We start from the raw sequence: 24,411 nt of genomic DNA on the forward strand, positions 1-24,411 counted from the left end.
TATTTGGATGCTCTGCGGTTGTGTTTTAATTGCAAAAAAAGTCCTCAAGAATTTTTTGGCTTGCAAAAAGTTTTTTTTGTCCCACCTGCCTGACCCCCCACATACCTGTATTAATCCTTTGTGGCTTACAAGTTATTTTTTTAAGGAGAGCAAATGTGTAAAGACCTCCTGTCAATTTACAGCATCGAGCAGCAGGACTAGAATTAAAGGGAGAAAAATCTGATTGTGCTCAGAGGCCTGCACGTTTTCACTGGCCTTTCTAGAAAGCCGTTACTGCTCCCAGAGGACATGCAGTAGGGGCTTAGTTTCCCTACTTTTGAGCATGGCCCAGCCAGGTCCAACATCCAAGAGTTTCTTAGTTCTTGTGTACCTGCTAAGTGATGGGATAATTTCCCTACTTGTTACATTTTTATCCTTCCTTTCATCCAAGAAGCTTTTCCTTCTGCCATGTTCCCCTGTGAGATTATTTATTTATTAACCATTTTTACCCCACCTTTTCTTGCGGTTCAAGGCAGCTGACATTAACAGATTAAAAACATTTACAGTTAAAAAATCAAAATCAAATAGCAACACCCAAATCCCTCACTCCACCCCTTAAAAGATGCCAGTCGTTCATACTCCCTCAAAGGCCCTGTCAAACAAAGAGAACTCGCAGTGCCTGCTGAAGATCTCCGAGGTGGGAGCCCCCCTCACTTCTTCAGGGAGCACATACCACAGAGGCGGGGCCACAGTGGAAAAGGCCCGGGGTCTAGCTGATGCCAGACCGTCCACCCTGAGAGAGGGGATTGCCAATAGATGATTGCCTGAAGACCGTAGCTGGCACACAGGGACAAATGAAAGGAGACAGTCTTTCAGATATATGGGTTAGGCCATGAGGGCCTTTAAAAGTCAATGCCTGCACCTTTAATTGAGCTTGGAGACAGACTGGCAAAAAATGTAGTTTGAGAACAGGCAACATACGATCCCAGGAGTTAGCCACTGACAATAATGGGGCTGCCGCATTCTAGACCAGTTGTCATGTCTGGGTTGTTTTGAAGGGCAGCCCCACATGTTGCGGTAATCCATTTAGGCTGAGAAAGAGATGGAGGATTGTGTGTGGATTTGAACCTGGGTCTGCCAGTTCGACACTCTAATCATTATGCCATGCTAGCCCTTGGTGCCATTCATGCCTTTATGAGGTCTAGGGCACGCGCAAATAGCCACCCCCCCCCATTCTGCACATGATGAATGAATCCCCTTGTCCTTCTAGAGAACTGAGTTGAGGGAAATGATTGGCTTCTCACCTTGCAGGAGACATTCTGATTGAAAGCATGAACTCCTTGGAAGAAGGGAGGGCTTAGAATGCATTTCTAGGAGGGAATTCCTGCAGAAAGCTGCCTTGCTTTTTGTTCCAGTTGATGACTGTATTGCCATTTTGCTTTTGTGCGTCTCCCTCGACTCTCAAAACCCCTGTTAGATGTTTTGCTTGCATTTTTTAGAGATATATTTCTGGATGATGCTTGTTGCCTTCATCAAAGTATCTTTTCCCATTTTCTGCACCCATTCCTTATGTGTCTGCCAACGTTTGGGATCTGGTGATACCTCTTTTCTGCACTACTCTTATCTTGCCCTTTCCTTAGTATGTTGAATTGCAGTTCTCGCTTGTAGAATGGTAGGGCTTGTGTGAAAATCGGCTTGGCTGCCTCTCAAAGGAATTCCTGATACTGGTTTTTACAGAGATAAATATTAATGAAGGGTGGGCCAAAATCATCTAGTAGCAAAACGTTCCTTTGCATTTTGGTTTGTTTTGCTTTTATATGTCACTGAATCAGCGCTGGATCTAGGGTTGCCCACGCCCGGGGCAACCCTTGGCTGGCCACTTTGTGCGCAGCGCGCGCGCGCGCGCGCTCCCCGCGCTGCGTGATGACGTCACTTTGGTGACGTCATCACGCTGGGCGGAATGGAGGCAGCGTGCGGGGCTGGGAAGCCACCCGTGCCATTCGCCTCCCCGCAGGCGAATGGTGCGGGCGGCCTCGCGGCCCCCCCCCCCGCTGATTTCACCTGCCCCGCAGGACAGGGGGCGGCCGGCTTGCCGTGCACCCCCTGTCCTGCAGGGCAGGCAAAAGCAATGCGGGGGGCTGCGAGGCTGCCCGCGCCATTCGCTTGCCCTGCAGGACGGGGCAGCTGGCTTGCCACGCACCCCCTGCCCTGCAGGGCAGGCAAAAGGCAGCGCGACTACCCGTGCCATTCGCCTGCCCCGCAGGACAGGGGGTGGGCGGCTGCCCCCTGTCCTGCGGGGCAGACGAATGGCGTGGGCGGCCCCACAGCCCCCTGCGCTGCCTTTTGCCTGCCCTGCAGGACGGGGTGTGCGGCAAGCCAGCCGCCCCCTGTCCTGTGGGGCAGGCGAAAGGCAGCACGGAGGGTTGCAAGGCTGCCCACGCTGCTGCCTGCGTCCTATGGCAGCTGGCAGCTGCTTCTGGCGCCCCCTCCCTGGTGGCGCCGGGGGCAGACTACCCCTCCTGCCCCCCCTTGATCCGGCCCTGCGCTGAATTCACCTTTGAAACAGCCTCAGTAGGCTGTTACTGGACCACAACACATCACGTGAGGGAATCTAGGAAGAGGAGGCACCCATGCTTTACATATGGTGCTCTGAAAGTATAATTTTCCTTGCCTATTTTCAGGTTTTTGGAAGTAAATCTTGCTCATTTTAGCATTGTAATTTTTTAAATTCTAGAATTTTAATTGTAAGAGTAAAGATTTTAAAAAAAGAAATTGCATCTCCAGTTTTATTTTGCTAGTTCAAGTTGTGTCGGGTAGGATCTGTTGGGGAAGGGGGCTGATACTTAGATACTAATTTATTGAATGGGAGCCAAGTGGGTGAGTCCCTTATTTCTCATGGCCTGTATCGGTCAGCACCTTTGCCACTTCATTATTTAGTGTTATTTCCGGGAGCTCATCTTTGAGTATGGGTGTAACAGAGATGGGCATGTTTGTTTATTTATATTTAGTTTGAGGTTAAGCCGCATTTTGGATTGATTTCCTTTCATCTTTCTGTTTTATGCTTAATAAGTCTTTGTGGTTTCCCCCACTCCAGAACTTTTTAATCCTTGACGAGATTTCCCAGCTTAACCCGCAGCTCAGAACCAATGACGAAAATGCCATCCTTCATGTTCAAGATTTGACCTGTTACTGGGACAAGGTAATGACGCCTTCCATTAGAAATGAAATAATGTAGGAGGTACTTTCAACTCTCACCTTAAATTCACCTTTGGCAAGCTTCTCTCTCCCTGTTCCTCCCTCTCTGCCCCATTCCCTGTAAATGGAGACAATAATATTAGTGTAGTATATGATCCCTTTTGGTTGAGAATTTCTGAGGTAATGTATGCAGAGTGCATTTAAATGTTTGAAAGGTGCCATATTCAAAATGTCAAACTATGGATGACAGGATATGGCAGGTAGATCCCTGGATCATTTCAGCAAGACACAGGTCCTTGGTTAAATGATTTTTATTCAGGAAATCAGTCTTTTCCCATATACACAGGTCCATAGGATCACATGAAGTAAAATGCATATGAGCATGGCAACTTCTCTTTGAAAGGAAAAAAGCTTCAGGTAAGGTAATATATTCAAACAAACCCCTCCCCCTCTAAACCACAAGTTCAGAGGCAGTCTGGGAAACGTTTTCAGAGTTCACGCACTAGGCAGACTGAGAACGGCAACATTTCAGACACCCAAGGTCAGTCCAGAAAATATCAACGAGGGAGATTGTCTGCAGCTTTGCCAGCTGCCTGGCTATGCTGTGACAAAGGAGAAAACAAAAGTGATTTTCCAATGCCAAGGAACTTACTCATCAGTTACAACATGAGATCAGGTACAATACTTAGGCAACTCAAGACAATAAACACCAGACTTAACAGTGGCATGGATGAATGGGTACAGTCAAACATGACACACATAAAATCTAAGAATTTTTTTTTAAAACAAGGTTTATTATATTTATCACGCTCTCTTCCTTGGGGTCCTATTGGTCTGCCTTGCAACAGGCTGGCCAGGGCCGTTTCCACACTACTCACCTTCATCCAGAACGCTGCAGAACGTCGCGAAAAAAATGCGGAAGATAGCGTCTTCTCGCGCGAGTTTTGCACGATGTTGCGCAAAACTCGCGCAAGAAGACGCTATCTTCCGCATTTTTTTCACGATGTTCCGCAGCGTACTTGCAGGCAATTCCCTGGATCTCTAAAGTATTGAGAATTATTATGTAGGTTTCTCCATTTGATCCTGAATAGTCTAGAAAGTAGAAGCTGTGTGACCGGTAAATGAGATGGGACAGCGGCAAAGACGCTAGGGAGAAAAATATAAGAAAATTAAGGAAATAAAATGCTGTTAATTTCACTATTTATGTTAATGTCAACGTACTTTTCATTGCAGTTGAAGGAAAAAATAACCCCCATTTCTGTCAGAGTATATATATTTCAATGTAAAGAAAATTAGGTACACTGGGGGCAGGGGAACACAACACCACAGGGCTGTTGAACTCATTAAAGTTCTCTTGTCTGAAGAAGGGAGCTCTGACTCTTGAAAGTTTACACTCTGGAAATCTTGTTAGTCACTAAGGTGCCGCTGAACTCAAATCTTGCTGTTCATTAAAATTGATGCAGAGGAGTTAGCCGTGTTAGTCTGTGGTAGCAAAATCAAAAAGAGTCCAGTAGCACCTTTAAGACTAACCAATTTTATTGTAGCATAAGCTTTCGAGAATCAAGTTCTCTTCGTCAGATGCCTGATACAGAGACTGGTCAAATACAGAAGAGGAGGAGAGAGAAGAGGCAATTATGGGGAGGAAGGGGGAGGGAGCAACCAAAACATTCCTTTGCTAGTATATGTAAACATCTCCTTTTAGTGTGTGTATCAGTTGGCTTCAAAGGAGTTTGCCCTGTTAGTTTGTAGCAGCCAAACAGCTAGACCATCCAATTCCAATGCAGTATGGGCCTTCGATAACCACAGCTCTCCCTGCCAGATGCATCTGACAAAGAGATCAGTGGTTCCCGAAAGCCCACGCCAGGTGCCACTGAGCTCCCCCAGACCCCGCCTCTGTAAAGGAAATCTGTTACCTGTGGTAATGTGATAACCATTCATAGTTGCTATTCAGTCCTAGCTTGACAGAGTCAAATTTGCATATGAATTCCAGTTCAGTTGCAGAAGATCACTTTGTCTCACTTTTCAGTGTCAATTTGACCTCAGGTTTTTTTGGGTTCATTTTAAGTATGTGGAAATTAGGAAAGTCCAACCCCTCCCCCCCCGGTCTCCCCTCCCGCCAACGCTCCACAGGAATTTTAGAGTGGAACAGCTCCGCTGTCAAGCTCTGTATCTAAAAAAAGTGGATGCAATTCATCTGCAGAATTAAGTGCTCATAAACCTGTTGTGTTCAACAGGCTTGAGGGCACTTGACTCTGTTGGGTTGTCACCAGTGTTTTGCTTTTTAAAAAAATCAGTTCTGAGGCACTGAGTGAGTGCAGAGTTCCAGTAGTTCGGTTTTCCCAGTTCTGTGCAATAGGAACTGTGGAGCGCTCATCAAATGTGACATTGCTGCCACCGTGTGGAGAGACTTCAGAATAGAATTTTAAAAGGTGAGAGCTTCGGAAGGGTTTAAAGTTCTACTGAATAACCATAATGGATTGTTTTCTATAGTTAGTTTTCTGGAATAGAGCCTCTTAGCTATGGTGGGTAGGGATTTCTCCAAGCAGGCAAACTAAGTAGGATTTTTTTCCCCACTGGGTGAAAATAGTTGGCCTGGATCATCCTGTGGAAAAATACAGTGACAGAAGGATTTCTGTCAGCAGTGTTTCACTTTCACGTCTTACATGGCAGCTCAGAATGTCCCCTGAAATGCTGATTGTGGGGGACAGGAGGGAGCTCTGTAGCAGGAGGGAGGTAAAAATGCCCTTCTATCAGCATAGATCCAGAGGAGTTAGCCATGTTAGTCTACAGTAACAAAATAGCAGAGTCCAGTTGCACCTTTAAGACTTTATTGTAGTATAAGCTTTCAAGAGCCACTGCTCTCTTCATCAGTTGCATCTGATGAAGAGAGTTGTGGATCTCAAAAGCTTATGCTACAATAAAGTTGCATCTGACAAAGAGAGCTATGGATCTCGAAAGCTTATGCTACAATAAAGTTGGTTAGTCTTAAAGGTGCTACTGGACTCTTTGCTATTCTCCTATCAGCAGAAATCCTTTGTGGGTTCCAACATGTTACCTTCTCCTTCTCCTCAGTTCTCCCTCCTTCCAGTTTATTTCCTAAAATGGACAAAGATAACAAGTACCTCTGTTGGTCCATCGGCACATTCAAAGATCAAAAATTGTGAAATACCTTTTAAGACATCAGAAAACAGTGTATCACAAAACAGTGTGCAAGCTTTCAGGTTCTCATTTGGCTACCTGTTCAGTATGAAAAGAAAAGGGAAAAAGAAAAAGGGGAGGAAAAATTAGGTTGTTCAGGATGTGGTGGCAAAGCCGAAACATAGTTACAGTCCTGGAATGGAATACTGGGTCTGTTGCAAACTAAATTGGATTATAGGGTGTTAGGTGCAAACCAGTTTTTCAAATTGCACCAATGGCTATACAGACATTCTCTTTTTGTGAATATAGAAACGAGCAGTTAGTTGGCCACTGTACAATAAACAACTTGGGTCCCCCCTTTTGCTTTTTTTTGTTGTAGCAGCAACTTGAAAAACCTGCATTATACCCAGCACCATCTAACCCAGGGTGAAACTAAACATAACAGCATCCTTATGACTACCACGAGGCTGCCACCGCTATCTCAAAGTCATTTAAAAATGCTGTGCACCTTGGTGGACTGAGGTGTTCCTGTACCACCACCATCCCTGTGCTTTTAAAGTGCCAAAACAGCGGTGGTGGGAGGATTGGGCTGTTTTGGCTCTTGATATGGGGGTGGGGGTTGGGGGGACAAAAGTGCCTCAGTCTTCTCACTGCTGGTCTGATTGGGCCCTCGTGGCATTTTGAAATGACTTTAAAAGGGTAGCAGTATCCTCTTGGTGGCCATGGGGATGCTGTCACATCTAGTTTGGCCCTTAGTCTGCAGCACATCCAGTGCAATCTCATGCAGGATTATCTCAGTCTAGGTAAAGGTCAAGGTAGTCCCCTGTGCAAGCACTGAGTCATTACTGACCCATGGGGTCACGCATCACGACGCTTTCTTGACAGACTTTTTGTTAAGGGGTGGTTTGCCATTGCCTTCCCCAGTCATCTACACTTTACCCCCAGGAAACTGGGTACTCATTTTACCAACCTTGGAAGGATGGAAGGCTGAGACAACCTTGAGCCGGCTAATTGAACCTGGCTTCTGCCAGGATTGAACTCAGGTCGTGAGCAGAGCTTCGACTATAGTACTGCAGCTTACTACTCTGCGCCACGGGGCTGCTTTCTCAGTCTGTGCCCATAGAAATCATTAGTCTTTGGCTATACCTCTGCATAGGATGCCATTGGACCTTTATTCCATTTTAGGACTACAGTTACAGTCTTTGGAGCTTCCTACTGTGGCCTGAACATTTTCTCCCTCCCATCTCCCTTTTTCCTGTTGAATATCTATCCTTGTGAGGAATTCTGGAGAACTCAAAAGCTTGCACATGCATTTTGAGTCACATTGTGTTTTTTAAAATATGCTTGGCCTTAATAAAAAAAATCACTTTGATAAAATCTGGATTTATGGATTAAGAAACAGGAACAATAGAAAAAAGAGGGATTTTGTGACTAATTTAGAATAAGTGGGACTCTAGAAATGATATATACTTGTTGCGGAGAAAATCGGAACTCAGCTTGTAGTGTAATTTATGGGGTTTTTTGTTTTCTTTTTTCTTTTCCTCTTAATTTTATAGATATATGTATTGTTAGTGTGTTATGTTTAGAACTGTGTGTTTTTTCTTGTTCTCTGCGTTGTTTATTGAGTTGTGGTGTGTAGTTTATAGTTTAAACAAAGAAAAGTTTTAACATGAATTTTTTTTTTAAAAGTCACTTAACATTAGTTTTCACAGTTAGGTTTCCTAAACGACTTGCTTTCTCTGTGTTGAGATTCTCTATGGTTGTATAATAAACTGGCAAAATTTATTCTAAAATGGCATAGATGTTGATGAACCACACAAGCTTATGGAAAAATGTATAATAAAAAAATGCCATGTGGATTAAACGTGTCAGAAACTGTGCTGAGAATGTCTCTGTCCTCATACATTTTGAGAATTTCATTCTGATCCTTATATTGTTTACTTGGAAATGAATACTCTCAGTGGAGGTAACTTCTATGCACATACAGTCATGATTGCAGCCTTCGATTATAATACTTTGTAAGAATTAACGCACAGCTTTTCTTTACAAATGGGTAGACTCTGGAATTGCCGACGCTTCAGAACATTTCCTTTTCTGTCAGACGAGGAGAATTACTAGTTGTGGTTGGTCCGGTGGGAGCAGGAAAAGTAAGCCATAACTTCAGCTCTTTAATGTGTTCAGAATTAGAATTAAGCTGCTCATAAAATGTTAAGAATGCATTCTTCTACTGCTGAGGCATTTGGAACGTACGGAGAGCAGTGTCCCCCCCCACTCCTCTGGTACTTGCAGAATTTTATTTTTGCTGTATGTTGTGTATTTAAAATACGTACACACAAATGCATGCTGTACTTAAACTTTAATATTCAAGGAAGCCAGTTGATACAAAATACGTTCGAATGGCCGTACGCCAAGGATTTTGAGACATCTTGGAAGGCCACATAAATCTGAGAGGGCCGCTTTGACCTAGTAACACATAGTTCTCTGTTGTAAGGGATTAACAGCGCAGTCTTAGACAGAGTTACTCCAGTCTATGCCCATTGATTTCAGTGGGCTTAGAGTGGAGTAACTCTTGTTAGGATTGCACTATACATGTTATAAGCCTTTCCCAAGTAACTTTTGGACAAAAGAAATAACTTCTGATGAGGTTGAAGGAGTTGGGGGAGGTAGTCTTAAATTAAATGAATGAAATATATTTAAAAAGTCTAAAACTGTACTATATAGCAGCCCAATCTATGCCGTTTTACTTTAAAGGCATGTGCTTCTGCAATTAAAGCAGCTTCTTATGTGAGAAAACTCCAGAATGTCTTAAAAAAAGGGCCCACCCTTATTGTAATTTTTATATGCAGAGTTGTGCCTGGATAACGGGGATATGGCCAGCAGATGAACATGGTTAAAAGAATCACGGAAGTCCCAGAAGTCATGTGACATCATAACCATGTGATGGGAAATGGGGGAAGCCTAATTAAAAGGATCAGGTGGTCGGTGAAATGAAAGACCTTCACCTGAAGCCCTGCCCATTGGAGTAAACAGTACTGACCTTGATAGGCCAATGGTCTGACTTTTGGTACAAGGCAGCTTTGTGTGTCCGCAGTCTCATTGGTGTCAAGGCCAGGGCCATGGGCAGCAGCCTAAAAAAAGCCTGAAACAGAAAACACAAGCGGAACCCCAGGAGCATAAGGCAAGGGTCAGCAGCATGAAGGAATCTTCTCTGCCATGGAGTGAACCTGCCTACCGCTCTTCTCCTTATGAAAGCAAAGAGAGGCGGGAAGTATGGCACTGTACTAGGCTTACCATTCGCCCACTTATGGCAGAAAGGCAGCCCTTCTGCCCCCGCTTCCTGAACTGGTAGAAGAAAGGTCTGGTAGCGGAAATGATGTTGCATGACATGACATCCACCCCAAAATTTGGATGTGATGCATGTTGGGCAGCATTCTGGCCATTCCCCCGAAACTCCGGGTTTTGAGGTTGGCCAGGGTGAGGCGAGAGCATTGCCCGGCATGTTTATGTCACATCTGGGTTTGGGGCAGATGCGATGTCACACATTGTACAACTCCGTCTCTGCCCACCACCCTGTTCCAAAAGCTGCTGGGGATGTTGGCTGGTACTCTGTCCCGGCACAGCAGGTACTTTCAAAATGTAGCCAAAAATACGGCAGCACTATAGTAGCTTGTGACCCAGTGGGGAGTGCTCTGCAGCTCACCTCTGGGATCTGATTCATGACTTGAAGACAGCTGGCATAATTATGTATTCTGCTAGCACTACAGGGATAACAGTGGTGGTTGCGGCTGCTCCTTCTTTGCTGAGGGCTGGATTGGCCTTGGTGTGGAGCAAGGCACCGGGGGCAGGATTACTGACATCAGCTCTTATGCGCAGCGGTCATTGTCGAGGGGAGCATTGCAACTCCTGGCCTTTTTATGTTGCAACTGTAAACATTTTTAAAATATTGATAGAGCATCTAAATTTTTTAAAGAAAGCATTTTAGAAACTTCAGCTACTACAGTGGTAAGCATTTGTAGCCAGTTGGCTAGCATTCCCTGAATTAGGAGGACGCTCACGGTTAGCATTAACTATGGGTAAGGCTAGTACCAAAACAAAACTATAGAAAGAGCAGATAGAGTGTGCTAGAAGTCAGGGCTGGGTAGGTGGGAAGAGATGCAGGCATCCCTGTTTCTTAAGGTATGGGATCATTATATTTGTATATGCAATATTATGAACTAGAGAACTTGAGTGTGCGTGCGCATTTCCACTTTGAAAATCTGGTTTTGTTTTCCCCAAATGCCCCTGCAGTCTTCTGTCTTAAGTGCCATCCTCGGCGAGCTGGCTGCAAGCAAAGGTTTTGTGGACGTTCGAGGGAAAATTGCCTACGTTTCTCAGCAGCCTTGGGTGTTCTCTGGTACCGTACGAAATAACATCCTATTTGGGAAAGCGTACGAAAAAGAAAAATACGAAAAGGTTCTAAGAGCCTGCGCTCTTAAAAAAGTAAGTCCCCCCCCCCCGCCGCCTTTTGAATATTTGACATGGAAAATCTGCTTTTCTAAACTTACCTGCTTCAGTGTGTAAAAGTAAAAGTAACATTTTCAAGGAATCATTTTGTTTGAACACTTTTTATAAATAGTAGGAAAAACGCCTTCGGCGTACTTCCTTGAATGTAAACGCTATTGGTCCTAATTGAATTCACTTTGAAATATAGGATTCTGGCCAAATGCCCAAATCCCAAGAACACTTGAGTGTATTTTTATCCCATTTCTCCTTCAAGGAGCTCTGGGCAGTGAGCATGTTTCCCCTCCCTCCCATCCCAGTGAGGTGTGTCAGGTAAGGTTGAAAGACTGATTGTCCTGAGGTCACACAGGGATTTCAACCTGAGTCTCCCCAGATCTAGTCTAATACTAACTCTATGATAAACAGGCATTATGATTAAGTGGTTTTAACAGATAATAGGACAAAAATGTGTACCGTGTGAGATAGATGTGTTTTTATTTTGCTGCTTCTGTGGAGGCTGGGAACAAGATGTGGCAATTTCGTGCAGCATACTTCACAAATTGTAGCGTGTGCGCCTGTTTCCACATGGGTCCTGCTACCATGCAGGAGAAAATTCCTCTTTGAAATCTACAGGAATGGGACTACCTGCTCACTGCCCTTGGTTGATACCAGTGGAACTTAATTCCAAGTGAGGGCCGAATCCACTATGCATAGTGAAGTTGTAAAGTTCTTGTGTATGAACTGTAGGACCTCAACAAAAGCCTTGTGTTTGAATCTGCCCTCCTTCCTCTCTCTGACATGGAACATTACGTGGGGGCTGCTTTGACTGAATAGAGCTCTCGAAGCAGCCCGAACGAAACGTGCAGGTTGATTAATGAAGCTGAAAAAAAGTAGTGCCAGCTTGTTTCCGGCTATAAACTAGCTTTGTGGTGATCGGTTATAGCTGTAGTCAAGAGCTAAGTCCAATGTGTGCGTTTTAAAAGGAGCTATTTACATGAAAGGTTTTATAAATAACTAAAATTACATTGACAAGTAGGAAGTCAATTGAAAATTGAGATCAATCAGAGAAACTTCAATTTTAGGATGCACAAAACAGAATGTAAAAAAAAGTACGTAGGACAAACGTGCATGTATAAATTTCATACAAACGTTTCCTCTTGCGAGCAACTTACTTGCATTTGTATGCAGTTTTCTCTGAATGAGCAAAGGAATGGGCACCTAAACAACTACATTTGTAATGCTATTTATGATATTAATGAATGCTAATTGAATTTCGGTTTGTGATAATATGTGACTCAGGTCATCTTTCAAAGATAATCCGTTGTTGTAACCGATGGAAAGAAACTCTCCAGGAAAATAATGTATGTGAGACAATCTTTCATGCTGTCGTCCTGATCACAGGAGAAATATTACAAGCTGTGTTTGAATTCATTGCTGGTGTGAATGCAGATGCATTCCCAACAGCCACAGAGCCATCTCCACGGGGGTTCCCTAAACAATGTCCTTGGTCATCTCATGGCTGCCAACCCGCCCCTGCTGCACCACTTAAAATTTTTTTTGCTGGCTTTTAAAAATATTGTTAGTTATTACTGATTTTTTTAAAAAATCCGTCTCGTGGTATGATGGGGGAAAGTGGTGGCTGCAAAGGGGTGACGATTGTAATATGGTGCTGATGTGCACAGGAGGTTCAAAAATGTGTCCAGGCGTAGCAAAGCAAGTTTGGCAATGATCAGGGCAAAGCAGGGGTGAAATCAGGGAAGTGAATGATTGCAAGTGGAGGCTGAAAAAGGCTGCTTCAGTTTGGAAGCCGAGGCGGTACAAAACTGCCGTGTGGATTCAGCCACAGTTATGCTCAATGGTGCTGTCGGCTCCTTAAGCCAGCATCTTAAGTGAATTAGAAGACTTTAGAGCATTCCAGCTCTGTCTGAGAAGAGTTTGGAGAAAAAGGCCTTGACAGGTGTTGCTCAGGCATCAAGAGAGATTAGGGAAGGCATAGATCTTTGCTTGGCAGTTTAAAAAGTATGACATGGCATGCCCTGCTCATGGCATGTTGCGGTGCTGCTGTCAGTAGTGAGGTAGGTGAAACGCACAAATCAAATGTTTTTTAACGAAAACACTTCTGGTACATGACTTTTAAGCTTTCATGTCAGAATTAAAACATCCATCATTAATAATAATAAAAAAGATTAACGTTCCAGTGAGTTTCTATAGAACACATTTCTTGATGGAAGAAAAATCTCAACGTGCTTGAAGCTTAAAATGGTCCTTTAGCGTGATATTCGTCTGCTGCCTTGTGGAACTCTTGCATTAATTAATATATATACATATTGTGCGTTTGAGCACGCACATGTATGTAAATATATTTATATGTATATATTTTTTTAAAGGAAAGTGTCAGATTTATTCTACAATAGTGGCTGTTTTAGTTCCAGAAATGGGATCTTTAATTATATAGTGTTGGATTTTTCTGCTTGCCCTGTTGGGGAGGGGGCTAGATTTTTGTTGACCCCCTGTCGTCACATTGCACCACATGCTGCTCCCATCACCGCCCCCCCCCCAAACCTAGGAAGCATATTTCCGGGACTACAGCTCACCTCTGTGGAAAGTGAAGATCTGTTCCTTAAATAGTTCTTATGATCCAATCCATGTAGTGAACGGATTGCTTAAGCCAGTCAGTTTCAAAGGCCTTAAAGAGATGTGTTGGGCTGTACTTAAAGGCTGTCTTACCCCTTCATTCACCTCAACAACTACATTCCTTGTAAAGTTTTTCTTTCCCTTTAAGTTCTTCCTTTGTCCATTCTCTCTCCCTTTTCAATCTATAAATAGCTTCCGTTCCAAAACAGTCTCGTTATAAGGATATAGCTTGACCCATCTGTGCTTCTGTTTCTTTTGGGATTATCAAGCAACTACAGAGTGTAGTAAAATTATTCTCATACAGAAAAAAATAACCTTTTAAAATAGGATATGGAGCTGCTGCCAGATGGTGACTTGACGGTGATAGGAGATCGGGGAGCTACACTGAGTGGAGGGCAGAAAGCCAGAGTTAACCTTGCCAGGTAAGTCTTTTCCAAGGCATACTTAAGTTTACCTGAGCCCAAGAATTTACCTTCATTGTATATGACTTAATGGATAGCCTGGTGGGAACTCTTTCCAGAATAAGTGATGGGACTATAATAGAAACAGCCACAATTTAAAGCCGATCACTAGCATCTCTTTTCAGTGGGAAATTCTGAAAATATTACATCAGCTTGTAACCTGACAACCTCAGTGTTGCAAGATGGATTATAGAGAGGGTTGGCCATTGATTTGGTAGGTAGATAGTGAAAATGCCATATTAAATTGATGTACATTTATTTATATCCCACTTTTCTCCCCAATGGAGATCCAAAGTGGTTTACAATAGAGAAAACACAACATCCTACAGTAGACAAAAACAGGAGAAGGGCGGGGAAAGGCTTGTGTGTGTACAAAGCAACTCTTTCTCTTCTAGCAGATCTTATGAGCTAAAGTATAATGTTAACGTATAACACGAGCTCTCTGCCATTCTTAGCTTGCAAATTTGGGGCCATTCTTGGGGGTGTGCTCTCCCCTCTCTGGAACAAATCTCCCCTTCCTTCGTCTAAATTAACCATTGCTTAGAGTATGTGCACCGGCCATAATGGTAGTTCTCTTATAAGTCAGAACGTGAAACCCTGGTTTGAAATGGGAGTGGGGAGGGGGAAAGAGTCTGGGTTGCGGAGGCTAGCTCTGGATTGGCAAGGCTTGGTTTGCAGAGAGCCTGAGTTGCCTTTGACCGTTGTGTCGTATCGTCAACTGAAGGAGGATGTGTGGATTCATGGCAAGGTGAGGCCATTCTTTAGTCCAAAACAGGGCCAGTCAAGTCGGGGGTGGGTGGGTAGGAGGTCCATTTCACCTGGGCCTTAAGTTCAAAGGGAGACTGGGGGGAGGGATTTGATAAATTTCACAACTTGTTTTGATGCACATCGTATGTCATCATTTGTTAGCCTTTTCTTATTAGGGACCTCAAAAGATGGACAGCAGCCTGAGCTCCTCTGGTACAGAGCCCAGGCAGTGGGTTCAAAGAGTCTGTGTCTGTTTTGTATTCCTTCTGGCTTTGAATGAAGAGCGTTGTCCTTTGTGCAGTAGAAGGCTTTAGGCAGAACTGGTGGGAAGTCCTTCATGAACGCACCCTTCTTTGGGACAGTGATTCAACTATTACTCCTTTGTATGTTTTTAGGGCAGTGTATCAGGATGCAGATATCTACCTCCTGGATGACCCATTGAGTGCAGTGGATGCCGAAGTCAGCAGGCATTTGTTTGAAAAGTATGTAACTTTCTAGATGCCTTTAAATTTTTTATCTCTCTGAATTGATTCTCATGGAGGGAAAGTTTTATGTCCAGCTTGTGGGGTCTTCGTTTTTTGCTAGTGTAGTCTTAAGCAGAGTTATGCACTAATAAGCCCCATGGACTTTTGTCAGTTTAGAAGATGTCGTTGCTCTTGTCTGGTAGAACAAAAACCCACTGGCACCCTAAAGCCTAACCATCTTTATTTCAATGTGAGCGTTTGTGAGCGCAGTTCATTTCCTTGGATGTGATTATCCGAGCATTTCTAATGAGTGAAATGAACTGGGGGGGAGGCTGTCCCATTCCTAGTATTGTGGTGGTGGTGGGACTCTCTTGACCTCTGTTTTAGCAACTTGATTACATGATGGAGGTTGTGAACATGGATCTCCAGTATTACATATAGTTTGACCCCATTTGGCCCGGGGCTCAAGCTCAAAGGGAGTCTCAGATTTAGACACACTTTTTTTTTTTGGCATTTGATAAATTTCACAACTTGTTTTGATGCACGTCATGTATCATCATTTGTTAGATTTTTCTTATAACTAGGAACGTCAGAAGATCGATAGTGGCCTGAACTTCTGTGTTCTTCTAGAACATATATATAGAACATATATACACCTTCTAGAAGTTCTGTTTCAGCAATACAGAATTCAGTATTGGTGACAGAGAATTTATAATTGAACTAGAAACTTTTGGCCAATACTGATCATGCAAAGATTTCAAACATAAAAATTACATCGTTTGTTTAAATATTACAAGCTGAGAAGCAGATTATTTTTGCATAATAATATTCTGAATGCTAGTGACTGTCATCCAGTTAAAGTAACCTTAGCTGATTATCATGTATAGTTTAACTGATTTAATGAGTTGATTAAATCTATTTGTATCTGCATATGGGTAAAACCATAGGTGAAGAGAATTTTTTTAATGTGGCTTATAATGCGTTACAACAGTTACTACAGAAAATCATTTTGCATATTTATATTATCATCGTAACAATTCTAAGTAACTATATCAACACAAAACATTTTGAAGAGTTATAGAATTTATAGGAATATTGTGCAGTTGTACTAGTCGATATACTAGTAGAACTCTCAAGATTTAACTCTCAAAAGCAAACATCATATAATGTTTTCCAGTTCTTAACAAATGTTGACTTATTTATTCCCCTCCACCTTCCTTTCCCCACATCCTCCTTTTCATTTACCTAATGAGGTTTTTGTTTTCAGATAATGTACACACAAGACGTTGCGGTAGGCAACGATGTGTTCGTTCTACAGATAGAACTTCTTAACTGAAAGCCATCTTTTCTCTCGGTTCTTGTCCAAAGAAGTTTTCTTACTATCTGTAGCACCTATATGTAAAATATTAATATCATACATCTTAATTCTAAAATTGTTCTCTAAGCAAAGATTAAAAAAAAAATCTGAACCTTGGGGCCAATTACAGAAAAGGAGGATGTTTTCCACAAACCTGGGTGAACCCTGGTTTTGCAGAAAAAATCCAAAAAGGAAAACTTCAATGAAGATCACATGAAGTCACGGTTGGCATAATGGAATTGCCTAGCAACCCCATACAACCAGCCCCCCTTAGTAATGAAGGGTCAAGGGCAAGGAGGGAAAGTAGTGGTGGGAGTGTTGGGGACAAGGGTGGAAGGAGGGGTATGGGAAGGAGAAGGCAGCAGTGGCAATGGGAAGAGGAGAGGAAGTGGGGACAGAGGGGGATAGGACTTCCTCCCCACTCGTCACTATCCAATACTGAAGTCCTTGCAACCCATGCTGACAGTGAGAGTTGTGCAATAGGGCAGTGTACAAAAGGTAGGGAAAGTTCTGCATGTCTGGGGGACTCCTCCCCCAATTTCAGTGTCTTTCCCCTGATCTTTGTTGGGCGTGCCCTCACCAACATGGTTACTGTAGTCTGCCCATACATCTGGAATGCATTGGAGGCTGTAGCAATAGTGCTTGAACTCTTGCAAGATGGGTGCCATTTTAGTTGCCATAGCAACCCCTCAGACACTGAAATACTGTGCCCTGCAAGCTTGGTGAGAATTGGATGTGGCAGTGAGCAGGCATTGGGAGTGTTGAGTGGGAAGCAGAGGGAATGGATGGATGGTGAATGGAGAAATTTTAAGGGAATGAAGTGTATTTGGGGGGAATCGAATGTGAGACTGGAGGCAGAGGGGCAAGGTTAGAAGGGAATGGGGAAGTTGAGGGGTGATGGGAGTGAAAGAGAGGTAGAACTGGGATAGAGGGAGGAATAGCTGCTTTGAGGTAGGAAAGGGAGTGGGGTGGTAGGAAGAGCTGTGAAATGTGAAGTGCCGTAAAGAGTGTGGAGAGATGAGAAAGGCAGAAGGGAACGGAAAGCTATGGTGGAAGGGGAAAAGGGCATGCTTGTGGGAGGAATGATAATGGTGTGATAGGAGGTGGAGCAAGAACAATGTGGGATGGGGAGAGAATAAGGAAAAGGGTACTCCAGGGGCTACGCTTGGGAGTGGGGAGGAATGGTATAGGGTGATGGGCAGTCTGTGGAATAGGGTTAGGATGTTGTCGTGTGGATGGTGAAGTAGAGGAGGAAGGAGAAGACCAAATTCAAGAAAAGGGAAAGGGAGGAAAGATAAGGGAAAAGGGAAAGCTTTTAGAAAGAGGAGTAAGGGAGATGAGTGGTCTAGAGCAAGTGGGAAAGGACTGTGTTTAACTTGCTCTGCATCAGCTTCGTAATTCACACCTCTCCCTGCAGGCTGAATCAAGGGGTACTTGAGGAGCAAGCTAAAAACAATTCACAACACTTTATTGTGAGTTCCCCAGCTGTATTTTCAAAAAATTAATTAGGCCATGTGCTTCTACACGCTTTGTCCGATTCCTGTATATTAAAAAGTAGGTAATGTTGCTTCAGAATCTCAGATACATTTCTGTGATCCAGAGGAGTTAGCCGTGTTAGTCTGTAGTAGCGAAATAGAAAAGAGTCCAGTAGCACCTTTAAGACTAACCAACTTTACTGTAGCATAAGCTTTCGAGAATCACATGCATCTGACGAAGAGAACTGTGATTCTCAAAAGCTTATGCTACAGTAAAGTTGGTTAGTCTTAAAGGTGCCACTGGACTCTTTTCTATTTAAATACATTTCTGTATTTTACTTTCATGCTTTAAAAAAACCGGGATCTGAATATCTATACATTCCACTCCCTCCATTAGAAAAACATCAATACACAGCAAGTAAACATGCAATAACGAAATAAAAAGAACCAGCTGCAGCCCGCTTTCTTACCTTGTCTTTGTAGCATGATTGCTTTTGCAGAACTTGTCCTCTTTTTCACTTGGGTCGCGTACTGAGAAGATCTGTTGATGTGGTTACCCCAGGCTGTGAGGGGACTTCATACACCAGCATCAGCAGCTATGATGGAAGGGTGGGCTGTGCCCACATAGGGGCTATGCTCCCTATGTTACCAGATCATCCATATGATACTGATGTGTCAGTTAAGGACAGTCATTTTGCTTCCATCCGTAATGAATGAATGAATGAATGAATGAATGAATGAATGAATGAATGAATGAATGAATGAATGATCTTAGTGCCATGTCATGTGTTATAAAATCCCTGCTTGTTGCCTTTTAATTAGTGGTGATGTGTTTTTGCAAAAAGATTCATCATCTACAAGTCTGAAAGGAGCATCCAGGTGAGTGACGATTGTGCTGTGCGATACACCATTAAAGATAGTGTGTCCTTTCAGATCTACTGAAGTCCAACCCTGTAGACTTCCATCTGGAAAGTAAACACAGTCCGTTCTACATGCTAATCTGCTGCTGCTGCACAAAGCACCACAGAATCCCCCTAATGAGAGTGGCAAGATGAGGAAGGATGGGTAAGTGGCTTTTTTACAGTGCAGTGGTGTCTCCCCTTTCAAGCTTTTCAGTTTTGCCTTTGCAATTAGATAATGTAGCTGTGTGCGTGTTTCTAGAATTTGTTTTAAATATTGTATAGGGCATTAAACTTTTAGCACAGGCCGTGTCGAAAGAACAGTGCCACAGAACGATGGTCACATTATGTAGTTTCAAAAGGCAATTTGAAAGGCTTAAAGGCCACCTTTTCCTATTGTGCATTTTTGCAGCTTTCAGTTTCAACCAGTGCACCCCACCCTCATTTCTTATAGTTGCAAATAGCACAATACAGCAAAAAAGCCACTTACGCAATAACTTCCAAGTCTAGCTTTAAACACAGAGCGGTTCTTGTGGTATGTTACCAACAGTGGAGGATGGATTTAGACATTACAGGCCAAGAAGGTTCCCTTGCACAACGAAAGGAGTAAACTCCCCTGAGAAAAACAATCATTACAAAGACTTTTATGAAAATCTTTTCATACCAAGAAACTGAGAAAGATACCGAGAAAGCCTTCTGTGTTAAGTGGTTCTGTAGCCAAGCAGGTTCCCAGCCTAGTGTTTTCCTAATACCTAAAAGCTATAGAGAGGGGCGTTTTGGGGGGAGAAGTAGGAAAGAGTGCTTCACCCTGCACCCGTCCACCAATTTCCCATCACAAATGTCGTTCATGTTTGTTTTTAATCTCTTGACTGGGAGTAGAATAGATGGAGGAGTGTTAAGCATGGTCTCTGCTTTTGTATGACTTTGTCAAACAAGTATTTGGGTATATTGCTTTGCTGTGGTGGTGTGTCAGTGTCAATTATATTGTATTTTTACCTGCACCATTTGCAATCTGTCTTGGATCTCAGTGAGATAGATAGATAGATAGATAGATAGATAGATAGATAGATAGATAGATAGATAGATAGATAGATAGATAGATAGATAGATAGATACATACATACATACATACATACATACATACATACATGCATGAAAATAAAATATGCAGTTCCACCTTAATCTAGCTGCTAGGTTAGTTGCATAGAATTGCAAAACTAGCCATTGAAAACACCCAAGGAAAAAGACCAATTCAGTTTTTTTTTAATAAATTTTTTTATTGGATTAGATTATATAATCATAAAATACAAACATTCCCCCTTTATTAATATCTGTTTCTAACCCCCTCCCTTTCCTCCCCCCTTTTATTTGACTTCCAACAGTTTTCCAACCCTTTATCTATCTTATTGCTTACTTACATAATACCTCATGTAATCTATTAAACATACACTTAAACTCTCTTCTAAGCTTGTTATTCTTTTTTTTTTTAAACACAGAACTACCATTAACCCCTCCTTTACTAAGAAAAAGACCAATTCAGTTTTAAAAGTGTGATTTAATTTCTTTTTTAGAACCTAAATTGTTCTTGATGCTTTTTTGTGTGTGCATATTTTATCCACCTTGCTTAGGTAGTATTCCTGAACAAGATCAGGAAAGCTCTCAGGGCAGGTATTGAGTCAGCCGTGTTGTCTACTTTCCCATCATCGCACACTTGACAGTTCCCTGGCTTAGGGAACCTGAAGGAAAACCACTCTAAGGTTGGGCTGGGCGGGACATCCATATGTCCTTTCAAGTATGTTGGACTCGACTTGTGATTTCCATGGTGAAAAGCTTGGTTACTCTAGCATTTGCTGTTGTCTTTGCAATGCAAGAAGTGCTGTTTGTTCATCTAAAACAGTTTTCCGTATTACACATTTCGGTAATGTTAAGAAGGTAAAGTGTAGAAGCGCGACTGTATGTGCATAGGACTAGTTCTCAATCTCTAACGCATATTTATCTATTAGGTGCATGCATTACACATGTAAGTGTGTGTGTGTGATCTGGTGAGTGTAGTATTTAGAGTGTCAGGCTCTGTTTGGGAGACCTGGGATTGTATCTCTGCAGTGCTGTGATGCTTGCTTGGTGGTCTTGGGCTGGTCATGAAATCAGAGGGTTATTGTGAAGATAAAATGTGGAAAGGCGAACACTCTGAACCAGGGTTTTTTTTCTGGGAAAAGAGGTGGTGGAACTCGGTTGCCCTCAGAGAAAATGGTCACATGGCTGGTGGCCCCGCCCCCGGATCTCCAGACAGAGGGGAGTTTAGATTGCCCTCCGCACCGCTCAGCGGCGCAGAGAGCAATCTCAACTCCCCTCTGTCTGGAGATCAGGAGGCGGGGCCACCAGCCATGTGACCATTTTTAAGAGGTTCTGGAACTCCGTTCCCCCGCGTTCCCCCTGAAAAAAAGCCCTGCTCTGAACTCCTTAGAGGAAATGCACAATGAAATGTACCAGGTAGGTAAGCAGGTGCTCAGAATTTGCTGCAGAGAAGCCCTGCATTAGTAACATGGTAGTCTTGTTCAAGCATCTGTGGTCCTTAATCCCAGGTCCACATGTACCTGTCTAAACAGCTTTGCAAACTAGTCAGGTGGCTGGTTAACAAGCCTGATGCTGTGACAGTTTGTAGCATGTTGTGCCTGCAAATGATCTGTGTGATAGTCAAAGTGTGTGGCTTTGTGACTGACTACTTTTATCTGTGCTGTGTAATTGGCGAATTGACATTCTTTCCCTTAGTTGGGAACTCTCCGGCCTGCGGCTAAGTCAGCCCCAGCTGTGGTGTTCCGTCTTCCCATTGCCCCCCTCCCCCTGGAGTCCCATGAGGGGGAAAAACTTAATTTGGGGGATATAGTTGAGGAGCAAGAGAAGTCTGTCTCACAATACTTCTTGACCCCATGTCAGGGAGGTTTCCTTCTCTGTTGGTGTTACAAAGACTGAAGCAACCATTTTGTTTTCTGCCTAAAGGTGACCTGGCTTCATTGCTCCGATCTAGTCATGTGCTTTATGAATAATATCTCATGGGGCATATTGCAGCACATTTATGATCTCTGCCTAGACTGTTGTTGTTTGATTATTCAAAATGTTAAGGGAATAGGGAGTTTCTTTTCTTTTTGTAGTACAACCAAGCCTAAATGCACGATGATTAACTTCTGGCTCCTCCCAAGCATTGCATACTATTTCTGTGGAGAGCAACAATTTTTACCCACGATTTCATATGAAAGCCCCCATCCCCCCTTTTGTCTATTAAAAGGAATTTCTTTACCATGCTGAAGAAGAGTGGTGGACTTTGCATGTCTTCCTTTCCCTTGGTTCTTTTCTGGACAATGCAAAAGAATGGGGTGTGAAATCTGATAGAATCAATATTTTTTTAATCCAGAGTTTTAGAAGGCTTAGTTTTACGTTTCAGCTCTTGTTCTAGCTTTATTTTGAATATTTGACACAACGACAAGAGCATTCTGAAACGATCTTTGTACTTTATTCTAAAGCCCCTTGCTTTCTATTTTTTAGGTAAGATATGCAGTTGTTTAGAAGGCTGGAGTTTCATGTTATCTCTTCCTTTTTTGCAGGTGTATTTGTCAGGCCTTGCGTAAAAAGTTGTCTGTTTTAGTGACCCACCAGTTACAATATCTCCAGGCTGCAAGCCAGATCCTCATTTTAAAGGAGGTAGGTGGTGATAAGTTTGTCTTTGTAAAGTTGGCAGTGTTTGAGTGGTTATGTTTGTTCCAAAACTGTAATGGTGAAGGGTTGTAAAGATAAAGGGAAAATAGCTTATTCAGCCCAAACACCTGCTTTGGAAATACAGGGTCAGCTGATCTATCATTGCTAGTGTGCATTCTTGTTTTATTTCTTCCTTAAAGTGCATTTCTTCAATAAACACAGTACCACATAATACTGCTGTCATAACGACAGTATAAAGTTGGTATAAAACTACGTAACTTATGTTTCATATTGAGTCCCAGGATAAGTGGGAGGCTGTATAATGTAGGGTTGCCAACTCTGAGTGGGAAATTCTTGGAGATTTGAGGGGTGGAGCCAGGGAAGGGTTGGTGTTTAGGGAGGGCAGGGAGGGACTTAAGCAGGATATAACACAATAGAGTACACCCCCCCAAACAGCCATTTTTTCTCCAGTGGAACTGAGTCCTGTCATCTAGAGATCAATTGTAATTCTGGTAGATCTCCACCTGGAGGTTGGCAACTCAGGTATAAGGGGACTGGTGCCTGAATTTAGTAATCTACCAGTAATTTTGTATGCTCTCTGGAGTTCTGGGGCGGAACCACAGTGCTTTGGTGGTTCCACTTTATTTGTCTGGTTGATTCCAGAATGTGGAGCTGGTGGAGTGCTGCCTGACCCACAGCATTTATGCTGTAAGCCCCCACAGGGATTCATCTTGCCCGTCATGTTGTGTAACATCTACATAAAACAACTGGGAAAGATTGTCTGGGGATTTAGAATGAGGGGCCACCAATATACAGATGATCCCTGGTTATACTTCGCCTTAACTATTGAATCAGGTGGGTCTATAAGAGATCTGAACAGGTGCCTGGGGAAGATAATAAGATGAATGAGAGCCAGTAAACTGAAATGTGGTCTAGACCACACTGTGGTTTTTTTCCCCAGCGGCTTCAAAATTTTTGGAGATGCTATATCTTGGAACTGAGGTTCTTTTTTTTTAAGGTGAAAAGAAAACAGCAAAGTCGAATTTACATGGACTTCAGTCCGAAATGTATTACAAATGAAACCCTGTATGAATCCTAAGAGATTTGCAACTAGGGATGTTGGAGTGTCCTTGAATGAAAGGTTCTGGTTTGAATTACTGTAAAATATTCTGCGAGGTTAATAGACAAATATGGTGAATAGAAGTTCATGAGGAAACAGTGCACCCCGTTCAGACTGAAAGCTAGAGAAGGTACCAGTGTGACTTTAACTCAGGAGAAGGGCTTTAATCCAGGCCTCTTGTTCTCAGAAATACCTTCCCACGCCTTTTCAAAAAGAGAACAACCCATTAATCTTTTATTATGAACAGGTTGCTATATTCTTGTATGAATATAACTTTAAAAATCTGATATTAAAGAGGTGCTCTGGACATGTTGGTGTGAAATATAAGAATGTGTATCTTTCAAACTCTTCAAGTTGCCTGTAGCATTAGAAACTTCTCTTTGGTTTTGACACAATTGTACCGTTAGATTAGAGGTAGAAGGCCAGTGATCACAATATATTTGATCTGCTTCTGCTGCTCTGTACCATACTGGAAATGGCTATTTTATTAAGGTTGTTTCACTTCTAGGGCAAGGAGGTGGGACAAGGCACTTACTCGGACTTCCTGAAATCTGGAATAGATTTTGCTTCTCTTCTGAAAAAACCCGAAGATGATGAACTGCAACCTGTTCCAGGAACCCCCAGTCACAAGTCACCCAGGCACCGTACATTTTCACAGTCATCTATGTGGTCAATGGAATCGTCTGTGCAGTCACAGAAAGAAGGCGCTACAGAACCGCTCTCTGTGAGTACATCAGATACATAGTTTTAAAGAAAAAATTAAGTATTTTTTT

At 42.8% G+C, this 24,411-nt stretch overlaps 1 protein-coding gene across 1 annotated transcript in view; it reads left to right on the top strand.

The window, feature by feature from the left end:
• Positions 1 to 24,411, top strand: part of ABCC4 (ATP binding cassette subfamily C member 4) — a 204,448-nt gene that overhangs the window by 35,460 nt on the left and 144,577 nt on the right. Inside the window, exons 9-15 of the mRNA XM_054975037.1 lie at positions 3,074 to 3,178; positions 8,370 to 8,459; positions 10,600 to 10,791; positions 13,753 to 13,847; positions 15,029 to 15,115; positions 22,428 to 22,524; positions 24,147 to 24,362. Coding sequence (XP_054831012.1) covers positions 3,074 to 3,178; positions 8,370 to 8,459; positions 10,600 to 10,791; positions 13,753 to 13,847; positions 15,029 to 15,115; positions 22,428 to 22,524; positions 24,147 to 24,362 — 882 coding nt within the window. The remainder of the gene's footprint in view (positions 1 to 3,073; positions 3,179 to 8,369; positions 8,460 to 10,599; positions 10,792 to 13,752; positions 13,848 to 15,028; positions 15,116 to 22,427; positions 22,525 to 24,146; positions 24,363 to 24,411) is intronic.

Source organism: Eublepharis macularius, chromosome 3 (genome assembly GCF_028583425.1).
Source record: "Eublepharis macularius isolate TG4126 chromosome 3, MPM_Emac_v1.0, whole genome shotgun sequence".
Classification (NCBI taxonomy): Eukaryota; Metazoa; Chordata; class Lepidosauria; order Squamata; family Eublepharidae; genus Eublepharis; species Eublepharis macularius.